This window comes from Mauremys mutica, chromosome 4, assembly GCF_020497125.1.
Source record: "Mauremys mutica isolate MM-2020 ecotype Southern chromosome 4, ASM2049712v1, whole genome shotgun sequence".
Classification (NCBI taxonomy): Eukaryota; Metazoa; Chordata; order Testudines; family Geoemydidae; genus Mauremys; species Mauremys mutica.
Window position 1 is genome coordinate 19,930,033 of NC_059075.1, and position 13,738 is coordinate 19,943,770.

The 13,738-nt window shown below is 44.2% G+C and overlaps 1 protein-coding gene across 2 annotated transcripts in view; it reads right to left on the minus strand.

The window, feature by feature from the left end:
* Nucleotides 1-5,346, minus strand: part of ASPG (asparaginase) — a 74,597-nt gene extending 69,251 nt beyond the window's left edge. For both annotated transcript variants that reach the window (XM_045017052.1, XM_045017051.1), the window contains exon 1: nucleotides 5,135-5,346. In XM_045017052.1, the coding sequence (XP_044872987.1) occupies nucleotides 5,135-5,321 (187 nt within the window). In that variant the 5' untranslated portion in view covers nucleotides 5,322-5,346. The remainder of the gene's footprint in view (nucleotides 1-5,134) is intronic.
* Nucleotides 5,347-13,738: the final 8,392 nt, after the last annotated feature.

The following is a 13,738-nucleotide window of genomic DNA, read 5'->3' on the forward strand; positions in this document are numbered from 1 at the left end:
GCATCCCACATTGTCTCCATCCGTAATATGTCTCCTACACTAGGGACTGTGGGGAGGAAGGCATAGGATCTGGCTATACCAACTCTATGACCACTGGGAACAACTATGTTGAGAAAATCCTCAACAAGGGACTGGTGTATGGTTTCACCTCCCGCTGTGCCATATGAGTGGAATAAAGGAAGAGGAACAGAATAGAGCATCTGCTCCCAAGTATTGCATGTGGCAACTTGATCTTTGTGAAATACTGTGTTTGACCCTCAATCTGAAAAAAAAGGGGAAACCACTGGTTTATAAAGTAGCTCCAAGCATTCATGATGCGGGGAGGGATAGCTCAATGGTTTGAGCATCAGCCTGCTAAACCCAGGGTTGTGAGTTCAATCCTTGAGGGGGCCTTTTAGGGATTTGGGGATTGGTCCTGCTTTGAGCAGGGGGTTGGACTAGATGACCTCCTGAGGTCCCTTCCAACCATAATAATCTATGATTCACTATGTTAAATGGAACTAAATAGGCTTCCCAGAATATGCTTTGTCACAGAGTGGGCTGGTCCTTTAAGGGGAGTTGAGTAAAGAAGGCCGAAACTCAATAATATTTGATTTGTGACAAATGTCAACACTTCACTTAGTAAGAAAGAATCCCATGCACCGCTACAGGCTAGGGACCAACTGGCTACGCAGCAGTTCTGCAGAAAAGAACCTGGAGATTACAGTGGATGAGAAGCTGGATATGAGTCAGCAATGTGCCCTCATTGCCAACACCAACAGCATATTGGGCTGTATTAGTAGGAGCATTGCTAGCAGATCGAGGGAAGTGATTATTTCCCTCTATTCAACACTCATGAGGCCACCCCTGGAGTATTGTGTCCAGTTTGGGTCCCCCCACTACAGAAGGGATGTGGACAAATTGGAGAGAGTGTCCAGCAGAGGGCAATGAAAATGATTAGGGGACTGGAGCACATGACTTATGAGGAGAGGCTGAGGGAACTGGGGTTATTTAGTCTTCAGAAGAGAAGAGTGAGGGGAGGGGGGTTGATAGCAGCCCTTCAACTACCTGAAGTTCCAAAGAGGATGGAGCTCGGCTGTTCTCAGTGGTGGCAGATGACAGAACGAGAAGCAATGGTCTCAGTTGCAGTCCGGGAGGCTGGATATTAGGAAACACTTTCACTAGAAGGGTGGTGAAGCACTGAAATGGGTTACCTAGGGAGGTGATGGAATCTCCATCCTTAGAGGTTTTTAAGGCCCAGCTTGACAAAACCTTGGCTGGGATGATTTAGTTGGTGTGGGTCCTGCTTTGAGCAGGGGGTTGGACTAGATGACCTCCCGAGGTCTCTTCCAACCCTAATATTCTATGATTTTATGATTGGAACAAAACCAAATATTTCAAAATTTCTTGGGAACTGGAAAACCAAAACCAATTACACATTGGAAAGCCTGACACATGGTATTTCTGAAACATACACTCCACAGACCAGTTACTGAAATTGACATTCTTCTCAATTTTACCACTATTAATGTCAAATTCAGTCAGTGGCTGTCAGAGATCCCAGGATCTGGGGAAGCCCCAACATGCAGACTGCCAGGGACTCCAGGAATTGCAGTCCCCCAGGGCTCAGGACTCAAACACACAGGGAACCAGCTGGCCCAGGAGTCTGGATACCCTGGGGTTTCTGGCCCTGGGGCTGTCCAAATAGTGCGGCTGCTACAGAGCCATGGGCCCTGGAATCTATCCCACTACCTCCAGGCTCCCAGCTCTGCCCGAGTGAGCCTCCAGGGTTTCCAGGCTCCCTGCTGCAGAGCTGGGGGCCTAGACTGAGACCTCTGGCTAGAGCTGGGTCTCGCAAGACTTCCACGACTGCCTGGTTCCATGATAGGGAGCCTGAAGGCACTGGCATGGAAGGGTTGCCCCAGAGCTGTGGACCCTGGAAGCCCAGTGTCCTTAATCCCAGGGCTGTCCTACCACCATGGAACCTGAAAGCCTGAAATCCTCCATCCTGGAGCTGTCCAGCTGGCAGGGCTTCCCAGTAGCTCATTAGGTGAATTGGCAGGGAACCAATGGAACCCTACCTGTGATTTGGCATAAGTGTGTCAAACCCAACTTGATTTTGTGAAAAATTCCAATGAAATTCTGTTTCATCAGAAATTTTCCAACCAGCTCTAGTTTAGCCCCACAGTTTCACTGGACATAGTTATCCACCACACCCCTCGTGATGGGCTTGGGCCAGTGGTTGTGTCAGATGACCAAGCATGACGTGGTGATAGCCCAGGGCTGATACAAAGGTAAAGAGACGTGCAGAAAACCCAGAAGGGATGCAGAGTTAGAAAAGGCTGGGGATGAACCTCTCCATACCAGCCAAAGGGAAAGGTTGGCTGGAGCTACCTGCAGTGAGGAGCAGGAGCAAATCACTTAAGCAGGGCATAATGGATTGGAGCAGAAGGTTTTAAGATAAACTTATGTTAATAAGCCACACCTCAGGGAAGAGTAATTCAGAAGCACCAATCGTGTGTGTGTGTGTGTGTGTGTGTGTGTGTGTGTGTGTGTGTGTGTGTGTGTGTGTGTGTGTGTGTGTGTGTGTGTGTGTGTGTGTGTGTGTGTGTGTGTGTGTAAAAAATACAGTCCAATACCTGATGTGCTATGACTGGACTACATGCTCCCTTAAACGTAACCAGCTCCTACTGTGGGAGGACCTAGTCTTACCCTGTGATCATTCATCCGCCTCACATGCATAAAGCTTGTTTACTTTACCTTTGAATAAATTATGCCTTTTTATGCAGGGCTATTAACAGACAGTACACTCACGGCAGTTTCTAGTCACTGACTAAAGTTCGAGGAGAACAAGGTGAAATTAATGTATATAAAGGAAGGCTTGTATTTAAAGCAAATTGTGGAGACTTTACTTATAAAGACAGCTGAACACCCTGAAAGAGATGAACCAGAAAATCTTCTGTTATGTGTTGAGACACGTTGAGAATTTCGTTTAGTCAGTATGAAGCCAGTATCGTTGTAAAGAGCGTAATCTTGTATCCACTGGTGTCAGCAGAGCTGTCTTCCTGAATCTAGTGTCTTATAGCCTCCCTGACATTAGTGAAAACAAACTTATTCAGTGTTAAAGGAATGTGGTTAAAAGAGAATTGTTTAGTCTGTTTTTGTGTTTTGTTCTGGCTAGGGTAAATCATTAATGAATCACATTTTGCTTGATTAAACTTTCACTTTCCTTTTCATAGAATCATATGAAAAGATGAAGAAAGATCTATGATTCTATGAAAAGGAAAGTGAAAGTTTAATCAAGCAAAATGTGATTCATTAATGATTTACCCTAGCCAGAACAAAACACAAAAACAGACTAAACAATTCTCTTTTAACCACATTCCTTTAACACTGAATAAGTTTGTTTTCACTAATGTCAGGGAGGCTATAAGACACTAGATTCAGGAAGACAGCTCTGCTGACACCAGTGGATACAAGATTATTATTCAGTGTTAGAGGGATGTGATTAAAGCAAGATAGAAGAAAATACCCAAAATTAAAATGGAAAAATCTTACCTTAAAATGTCTTTGTTTAAACAAGAAAAAAATTCCACACTTGACAGATTCTTAAAATCAACAATCAATAGAAAACAAAACTAACAACGTATCTTCACTCACTGTCACCAAGATTGACCAGCCAGAATTAATCTTATTGACCATATTAATATCCTACCTTCCCCCTCCCTCATAAACAAACCAACCCATAAGCATCTCTTCCCTCTCCACAAGCCAAAGCCAATAGATGGATTTTCTAGTATGCCCAGAAAGTCAGAGTGAGGAGCTAGAAGCCCCAGGGTATGTCTACGCTGAAATGAAAAATTGTGACTGGCCTGTGCCAGCTGACTCAGGCTCACAGGGCTTGGGCAAAGGGGCTGTTTAACTGCAGTATAGATGTTCGGGCTTGTCCTGGAACCCAAGCTTTGGGACCCTCCCACCTCACAGGGTCACAGAGCCTGGGCCCGAGCCCAGACATCTACACTGCAATTAAATAGCCCCTTAGCCCAAGCCCCAAGTCAGTTGGCATGGGCCAGACGTGGGCTTTTAATTGCATTGTCGATATATGTTGAGCGCCCCTCCTAGAGTTGGAGCTCCCAGAGCACCTAGCCCCCTGGCTCCATGGCAGGGAGTCTGGAAGCCCTGCCTCCAGGGCACTCAGCATGGCAGGGCTGCTAACCCTAAAAAACTTGGGGTTCCTGGCAGTCCGCGTGGTGGAGCTATCCCACTGCTGGCAACTCTGGAAACCCAGGTAAGCGGGCAGGAAACCAGGCAGCTTCTGACAGAACCCTGCCTGCATTTCGGAGAAAGTTGGTTAAAACCAAATTGTTCACACCACCACTTAGGTTTTGATAAAATTGGCATTTTCCAGCAAAAACCTGTTTTGTTAGAAAATTCCCAACTAGTTCTAGTCCTGACTATTACTGATGATGAGTCAGTAACCAACTGTGGCCATACACCCTCAATGATAGGGAGAGACACACTCCTGGCTATGTTTTCAGATTGCTTTCCCCAGCCTACCAGCATCATTGTAGTGATATCTGAATCAAACAGCCAGTTAGGGCCTCCTACCTAGGTTTAAAAAGGAGCTAGTTATTTCTGGATTCCCCTTGGGAGCTCACACCCAATCCCTCCCGCCCCCGCACCTTGCCGTGCGCCCCCGAGGGATTCATGCCCGCCCTTCAATCGCCGCGACAGGTGGGTACCCCCGGGGTGCTAGAACTAGGAGAGCAGCGCCACCCCAAGCTTGAAGCAATAATAGCAGCTAAATACCTGGCTCCCATCATGGGCTGTGTTTACAAGTTTGTGCGATGCCTTTCAGCACCCCGCCTATCCACAGTGTCCTGGTGCCTCACACCAGTCTCCTGTATCAGAGAGGTAGCTGTGTTAATCTGGTTCTGTAGAAGCAGCAAAGAATCCTGTGGCACTTTATAGACTAACAGACGTTTTGCAGCATGAGCTTTCGTGGGTGAAAGTCTCCTGCCCACCCACCCCCCTGCTTTGCTAGGTGCCCCTCAGGGACTGCGGCCACCATCGACCCAGAGCCTGCGGGCTGGCGGTGCCCTCACAGCTCCCGCCCACACACCAGCCCCTCTGCCCCGCCGGGCGCTCCCCTCACCTTTCTCCTCCTCCACCATCCCGATGGTGCCGCCCGTGTTGATCACCAGCACCCGCACCCGCACCGGCGCCCTGCAGCCGCCCCCGAGCTCCAGGGAGCCCGAGCGCCGCAGGCAGTACGGGCGCGGGGGCCAGGAGAGGGCTCTGCCCAGGGGGAAGCCGCCAGCCGACGGCGCCGCTGCCTCCATCCCGGCCCCAATGAGACCGCTGCCACGCGGGGACCGGCCGGCGCTGCCCCTTTCCGGAGCGCCCGCCCCACAGGCGGGGCCTCGAAGGGGCTCGTCCGGGAAGGGGGCGGGGGGAGAGGGAGACGTGCCGGGCCCGGCACGGGGGTCGAGTGGTCCTGGGGCGGGAAGGCTCGGATCCCGGACCCCCCCGCCCCCCGCAAGCAGCCAGGACTCCCGGGGAGACAGACCCACACTCCACCCACCACCCCCCCCGCAACGGGTCAGTGACAAGGTCCCCTCGGTCCACGGGCCCAGCCCGCCCCCAACCAGCGGGCGGAGCCAGCGCATGGGCCTGTGGTCCCCAAGGAGACTCCGCTGCCCCCTGCTAAGAGCAGCGGCTCCGCCCGTGGGCTCGGCCTTTGACACCCGGCCCGAGGAGCCAGCGGCCCGGCGGGGGAGCAGCGAGACGCGGGGAGTACGAACGCGGATCCTGCCACCAGCCGCCCAGGCATCCGCAGAAAAGGCATTTGAGCGGGCAGGGCATCTTCTAGGACTGGCACCTCTAGCAGACGCCCAGTTCCCGGGATGGGATCATAGGGAATATGGGGAGGGGAGGCAACTCGATTAACTTAAAACAGTTCAAAAAAAATAAAATGACTCAGCTGAGGCTTTCCCCAGGCTGGAGGTATCGCACAAAACCAAACTTGGTCCCTCATTCCTCCTTCCTTTGTCCTTATTAAAAAGCTAACGGGGGCGGGGAGGGAGGAGAGAATCTCATTAATATAAATTTAAATATTCACGGTTCATGAAAACAAATGTATGAATTTTAATATGTTAAGAATATACCTTTTTGAGACACAAAGACGACCCTTATCTCAGCCACTGTCATTGTCTCATAATTTGAATAAGTGACATTTAAGGATGTGTAAAATTGCAAACTACCTCTCTGGCCATCCAAAATGACAGGTCACTTCTGTTAGACCTTTCTGAAATAGCTGGAACCTGACACTCCATGACCCTAAGCTTCATTTCCATATAAAGCACTGTCAAAAATAGTTTGTCATGTTCAGGAAGTCAAAGCTAATTACACATTCTAGGAACAGTTGCAAAATCGAAAATGGGGTTGTATCATGTGGCAGCATTTGTGCAGAAAGCAATTTAAAAAATTTTTTAAATAGCCTTTGGATAAGGAACTGAGAATAAGGGTCCAATTTCAGCCTCCTAAGAAACACTTACCACAAAGCTGACACAAAAGTTTCTACAAGCCCCAGGCTCTTGGTCCAAGATATAGGTGGTGTGGCTGGAGGACTGGGACATGGACAGGATGCTGCTGCATCCACATGATTCCCAGTTGCCAAAGTGATCTTTGGGGTTACTGGCAGCTGCAGAGTAGTATCCAGAGGACCAAGCTACACTTGCATTTTCCACCCTTCACATAAAAACACAAATCTGTATCAAGCACAAATTGGCCAGTCCCGAGCGTTTGGCTGACTACCTATACAAGACTGAGAAGTGTGATATGGTTAATACGTTACATTTGAACATGCACAGTATTAGGCTACAACATAAACTACTGTGAACGTGCACAATGGAAATATTGAATACTGATTAGAATTTTACTTTGGGGAGGAGATACATAAAAGTGTGTCAAATTAAGGACTCTGGAGAAGTTACAACTTCCAAAAAGTTTTTTTAAAAAAACCCTTTCTTCCCCCTTCCAAATTATACTATTTACAGTCTACCTCAGTAGCATAACATTAGTTAGATAAATTAAATCTGCCAAAATTAATTGAAAATGACCTGGGAAAAAATCTAGCCTGGCAAATAACCCCAAAATGAACAGAGAAAGCTCAGAAGTATGTTGGATTTTTAGTTCTTCAAACAAACACCTTTTTAGGCCTTCTGGAGTTAATTGTCTGCCATTTTAGCAAACACATAGTACGGTATTAAAATCTGGAAAATTAACACCAGGGTAAAATAAGCTTCCATTATTGCCCATAAAATTTTGTGCTTTATCGCTCTCCTAAATCTAGACTGCATTTAAAACAATAGGAAACTCTCTGCTGTTTTCTGCGATTTTTATAATACTGTATATTTCATATTGTAGACATTTCCTTGCTATTCCATTTTTAGACAGTAGAGGACAGTGTCAGTTTACAGCAGGGATCTAATTGTAAAGAGACCAAAAGCTGCATTGAGTCTTAATACTGTCTCAAGAATTCCCACATCAGATTTGTTCAGTTTACTTAATTGCCAGCTCTGAAAAAAATCACCACAGGATCTGAAAAATAAACTAGGTTCTCACTTTTTCCTTTCCTACAAGACGATTAGTAATAAAGATTATTACTAAACTAAGCAGATATTTCTCTGTTTACTTACTAGGATCACACATGTCAAGAAGATGTCTTATTAACAGTCAGACTTCACTGCAGAATCTTTAGAATGATCTAATGACACAGACATGTAATTTGAGGTGACCTGAAAGATATTTTGTCACTTAGAAGAAGTCAAATCCCGGTAAATATTCAAGTAGATTTGGAAAATGGAAATGGGGTAGGAATGTCATCTGTTGTAGCTTTTTCTGCAAACATAAATGATAGGTGTGGAAGAGGCCACTTCCCAGATCATGCAGGGATGTGTAATTTGGGATGATGCAAGAAGTTTGTCATTTGCAGGAAATCAAAGCCAATTCCTTATTGTGAGGAAAAGGGAAGTGGGTATGAGTGTCGCACAGGTCAGTGTTTTCCATAGAAATTAAACTTGATTCACAGAGAGTCGTTTCCCAGCTATTTCAGAAAAATCTAATGGTCATATGTACGTGTCACTTGGGATAAGTGTAGACTTCAACACTGATACAAAAATGTTTACTGATCAAATTCTTATATTCTTAGGTCATTACAAACTTGTCTGCACTTTTATTTTAATTTTACGAGATACTTATCAATCAATCACACACAAGATGCTTGCAGAATATCGTAACTTATATGCTCATGTATCAGATGTTCGAGCTAGCCAACAGGAGCAGCAAACGGAGGTTTTGCGAGGGAGTTCTCCAGAAGAGAGGAAGTAACTATATGACCCTTGGGGTGAGTTTATTGTCTGTCTGTTTGTTGTGTGCTTTCTGCTTGCCATGTGCCTGCTTGACTGAAGTAATATTAGCAACTGAATGCCTGGTTTCCATCATGTACAGTGTTTACAGGTTTGTTCAATGGCTTTCAGCACCCCTCCTATAAACAGTGTTCTGGTGTTGTGGGTGCCTCACATCATTCTCCTGCCCTGGAGGATTCATGCCCACCTCACCCCTCTGCCCTGCTTTGCTAGATGCCCCTAAGGGGCTGCAGCCACCATCACAACACACACTGCCCTCTTGGCAGGCTGCAGGCCCCTTCAGGGATTGGACTCAGAGCCTGCGGGTTGGTGGAGCCCTCACAGCTTCTGCCCCTCCAAGAGTGATCCATTGGATATAGTGTATATTGTACAAGTATAGTGTACTTGGACTTTCAGAAAGCCTTTGACAAGGTCCCACACTAAAGCCTCTTAAGCAGAGTAAGGAGTCATGGGATAAGAGGGAAGACTCTTTCATGGATCAGTAACTGGTTAAAGACAAGAAGCAAAAGGGTAGGAATAAATGGTCCGTTTTCAGAATGGAGAGAGGTAAATAGCAGGGTCCTCTAAGGGTCTATAGTGGAACCAATTCTGTTCAACATACCCATAAATGATCTGGAAAAGGGGGTAAACAGTGAGGTGGCAAAGTTTGCAGATGATACAAAATTGCTCAAGATAGTTAAGTCCAAAGCTGAGTGCAAAGAGTTACAAAGGGATCTCACAAAACTGAGTGACTGGGCAACAAAAATTAAAGATGAAATTCAGTGTTGACAAATGCAAAGTAATGCATATTGGAAAACATAATCCCAATGATACATAAAAAATGATGGGGTCTAAATTAGTTATTACCACTCAAGAAAGAGATCTTGAAGTCATTGTGGGCAATTCTCTCAAAACATCTGTTCAGTGTGCAGCAGCAGTCAAAAAAAAGTAACAATGTTAGGAACCATTAGGAAAGGTATAAATAATAAGACAGTAGATGATATAATGCCACTGTATTGTAGCCAATTATTTTAGTTTACTATCCATTTATTGTGTGATGTTATGATTAATCAATGTGTAATATGACATAGATTCACTGTATGTTAATAAGAGTTGATTTGTAGGATTATAAAAGTATAAGGGCAGGTCCATACTCACCGCGTCGACCGACTTCTCCGAGTTCGAACTATCGCGTCTAATCAAGACGTGATAGTTCGAACTCCCCGCGCGCTCCGGTCGACTCCGGAACTCCACCACCCCAAACGGCGGTGGCGGAGTTGACCTTGGAGCCGCAGAGTTTGACCCCGCCGCGTCTGGACGGGTAAGTAAGTCGAACTAGGGTACTTCAAGTTCAGCTACGCTATTCGCGTAGCTGAACTTGCGTACCCTAGTTGGACCCCCGCCCTTAGTGTAGACCAGGCCTAAGATTGATCAGTATTTAGAGGAACTAGGTAGTAGACATGAGTAAGACAAGCTGAAATGCAAGAGCCTGTGGGCTGAGGCCTGCAAGACTTTAGCTTAGCTATTTTAGGCCTTGGAAACAAGAAATGATGGCATAAGTCAACAACAGAGAAATAACCCGAAAGATTAGAGGAAAAGAGGTACCAATTGGAAATATTGCGAAAGTAAGGCTGGGAAGATTGAATTTAAATTATAAAGTGCTGTAACAACAAATATTGTCTTTAACACATGCCTTAACCGCAAGATAAAGGTGGTACGTCAATATTAACAAGAACCTACATAACCTATAGAATTCAGTATCCTTTATATTTTTAGGGGACACAGACCAATAAGAAAGAAAGTGTTAACACTTTCGTGTACATGCGCAGAACGTAGGTATAGACAGACTCACACTATAAGAAAGGGTGCCTAGAGCAGGAAAATTGAGCTTCCTATGGGAGACTCCAGCAGGAGCCACTCCCATATTGATTATCAATCCATGAGAGGGCCAACAGACTATCATCTTCTAGGAGGATGTGAGTATGTCTGTAGGCATAACTGGTACATTGTACTTATCTTTAGGAATTGTATATGCTATAACATTTATAACTTTGTTGGTAACTTTAATAAAACTACTAAAAGATAGATGCTTTTGTACTTGTATGTGTTATTTGCCTATGGTTTCATATGTTCCTATGGACTCTAGATCCAACAAGCCTGTCTCCTATTTCCATCTCAACCTCAGTCCAAGTGTGTATGTTTTTAATATATAAGGCAACACCTCCTCCCTTTTTTCCCTGCCTGTCCTTCCTGAGCAAGCTGTACCCTTCTATACCAATATTCCAGTCACGCGTATTATCTCACCAAGTCTCTGTGTTGCCAACTATGTCATAGTTGTGTTTATTTACTAGCATTTCAAGTTCTTCCTGCTTATTCCCCATATTTCTTGTATTAGTATACAGACATCTAAGATACTGATTTGATTTCCACCTCCTCCCCGCATTCTGTCTTGTCTCTCCCTTATCCCTGCCCATGCTCCCTCCAAATTCCGGCCTCTCTCTCAGGTCTCCATGTTTTTCACTTACATGTGGGCTTTGGTTACCTGCCCCTTTCAAATCTAGTTTAAAGCCCTCCTCACTAGGTTAGCCAGTCTGTATCCAAATATGCTCTTCCCCTTCCTTGATAGGTGGACCCCATCTCTGCTTAGCAGCGCTTCTTCCTAGAACAGCATCTCATTGTCAAGTAAACAACAGTAATGGAAGTTTTGATAAGAAATTAAATATTAGAGTTTTAAAGCAAGAAATGGAACAAACAGCAATTAGTAGCTGTTGTGAGAGTGAGGAAAAAGAGGGACAAAGATGAGTAAGTCAATTAAGTCAGAAGGAATAATGAAAAGGACAAGTGGCATGCATATTTCATTTTGAATCTGATATACCCACTTACTCCAAGCCACTTTAGAGCCAAAACCAGAATCTCCAGAGAAACCCATGCCAGTGCCAAATCTTCCTAAATTACAGTCACCTACCCCAGCCAAAAGAAAATGTAAAGGATTATGGCAAAACTCTACACCTAAATTGTCTACTGCTAAAGTTGACCAAACTTGGGAGATACCAGTCCCTCTAGAGAAAGAGGAACCCAGACTCCCCAATATAACTGTGAAAGAGGAGAAAGACTCTTTCTAATGTGGAACCAGTAAAATCCAGTAGTCAAGTCTCTCCAATAGCCATGGTGACAAATGTAAAAACCTTAGAAGTCATTGCAAAAATGGTTGGGCCAATGAAAAAAAGGAGATCCAGCGGCTGACCACGCAGCACATTTAAAAACAGTAGAGAAGTTGTTCCAGTTAGATGAAGAGGATTTGGTTAAGATTTTACAGTTAACTGTAAACAGAGCTGCCTTATGGACTATGTTGCCACCAGAATTTCGAGAAGGGGAAAAATCATTGAGGGACACTGCAGCTGTTAGAAAGACATATGCACCTAGGCTAGGCAGGAGTTATTTGGTAGCTAACATGAAACAACGGGAACGCAAGTCACCGTGTGAATTTCATCATAAACTTTCTGCAGCTTGGATAGCTAATAAAATGCCTAGAAAGGAAACAGAACCACAATATATTAATTTTCTTGTTAAAAATTCTTAACCAGCAGTTCAGGGTAAAGTAAGCAGTTCAGGGTAAAGTAAGCAGTTCAGGGTAATGTCAACCTCAGGAGAACTGTTCCAAAAGTGTTGGACATATTGTCCAAAGCCTGTAGTTATATTCACACCCAACAGAAAGGTTCCAAGAGAACTCACCCTCCTATAGTAACTGTTCAAGGAGCCTCGGGTAAACCAGTAATTAAAGTAGATGGCCCACAAACTGTGACACAGGGACAATCACTGGTCCAAAAGGGTTGGATAATAATATTAAAATCAGATCAGACCGAAGGAGGGCTATACCACGACTTCCCCAAATTCAAAATCCCAGATTCTATAACCCTAGAAACATGAATGAAGGGATAGGGACATGCTCCTTAACATCTTCTCCAACCACAAGTAGAAAACAATTCATGCCTGACATGAATTATTACCACTCTCGTCCGAGAAGCCTGATCTATCGACCCCCTAGTCCTATAATGAACACGATGATTAAAGAACTTTATCAAATAGGGGGAACACTAGATTTTTAAAAGCATGGTAGACGAGAAATACAGCGGCCAATGAATTCCATAATGTTAGACCAGCCAACATGCCCCACCTCAACCCATTGTAATAGCAACTGAACTGGCATCCTGGATTTCAACTCCATGCATGGAGTACAAAAACCAGGAAGCGAAGGAAAATATAGACTCAGAAGAACAGAATGTGTGACGCCAAAAGACTCCATGCAGTTATAGCCCCTTTAGGAAGAGATGTAAATGGGAGACCCACAGTATCAGCAATGATGAGGGGCCGCCATTTTCAATTTATTATTGATATTGGAGCCTCAATCAGCATAATCAGTGATAAAAATCCAGAATTATCCCCTTCCTCATCAGGACAACCCAGGGTGTTAGCAACATTTGCAAGTACCCAGATCACAGAGGTGTTATCAAAACCAGTGGTGATAAAAATAGGGGACTTAACACATGTATTTGCACTAGCAAATTTGAAAAACAAAACAAAACAAAAACTACAATTTATTGGGAGTAAATTTTCTAAGGACACCTGGGTGCACTGTAGCTTTGACCAATCACTTGCTATGCATAACTACAGCACCGGCATTAGACAATCAACCTGTTGTCATTTCCATTTGTGACATTGTTTCAACTGTAACAATACCAGGAATGTATACCCTAAAAAACATTGCAGAAGGGAAAGGTGATGTGCAGACATTAGTAACTAAGCATGTTGATGCTTTTGCTAATTCTAAATAGTATTACATGATTGTTTGGTACAGGAATGTCAATTTGGAATAAGGTGAATGTTGGAATAATCAACATTTATGTAATCCAGGAAGAAGCTATTCAAGTGATTAATCTAAAAAGTTAAAAGGAATTTATGGTTTACCAACGGATAAATCATTTACGGTGTATAATATGCATGAAATGACTAAATTGTTTAATAAAACTCAAGAGAAAAACCAATCAATTGCTAAAGTATAATAATGATCAAAACAGAAATCATTATCTTGGGGAAAAATATTTGTTCAGCATATGGAGAAATATATAATCAACACCATTGAGAATACCTTACAATTCTTATAACTGAAAAAGGTACCAGAATTAATTGGAGACCAGCAAATTTTGAGTTGGTATTGCCCATAGTGTATTCAAAAGTGTAAAGGAGAGAAAGCTGAATGGCAAATGAAATGTAAGAAAATATCATTCGGGGCTATTAGAAACTTGGAATCTGTGACACCACATCCAAATCATGATACATGTTATTTTAGAAAA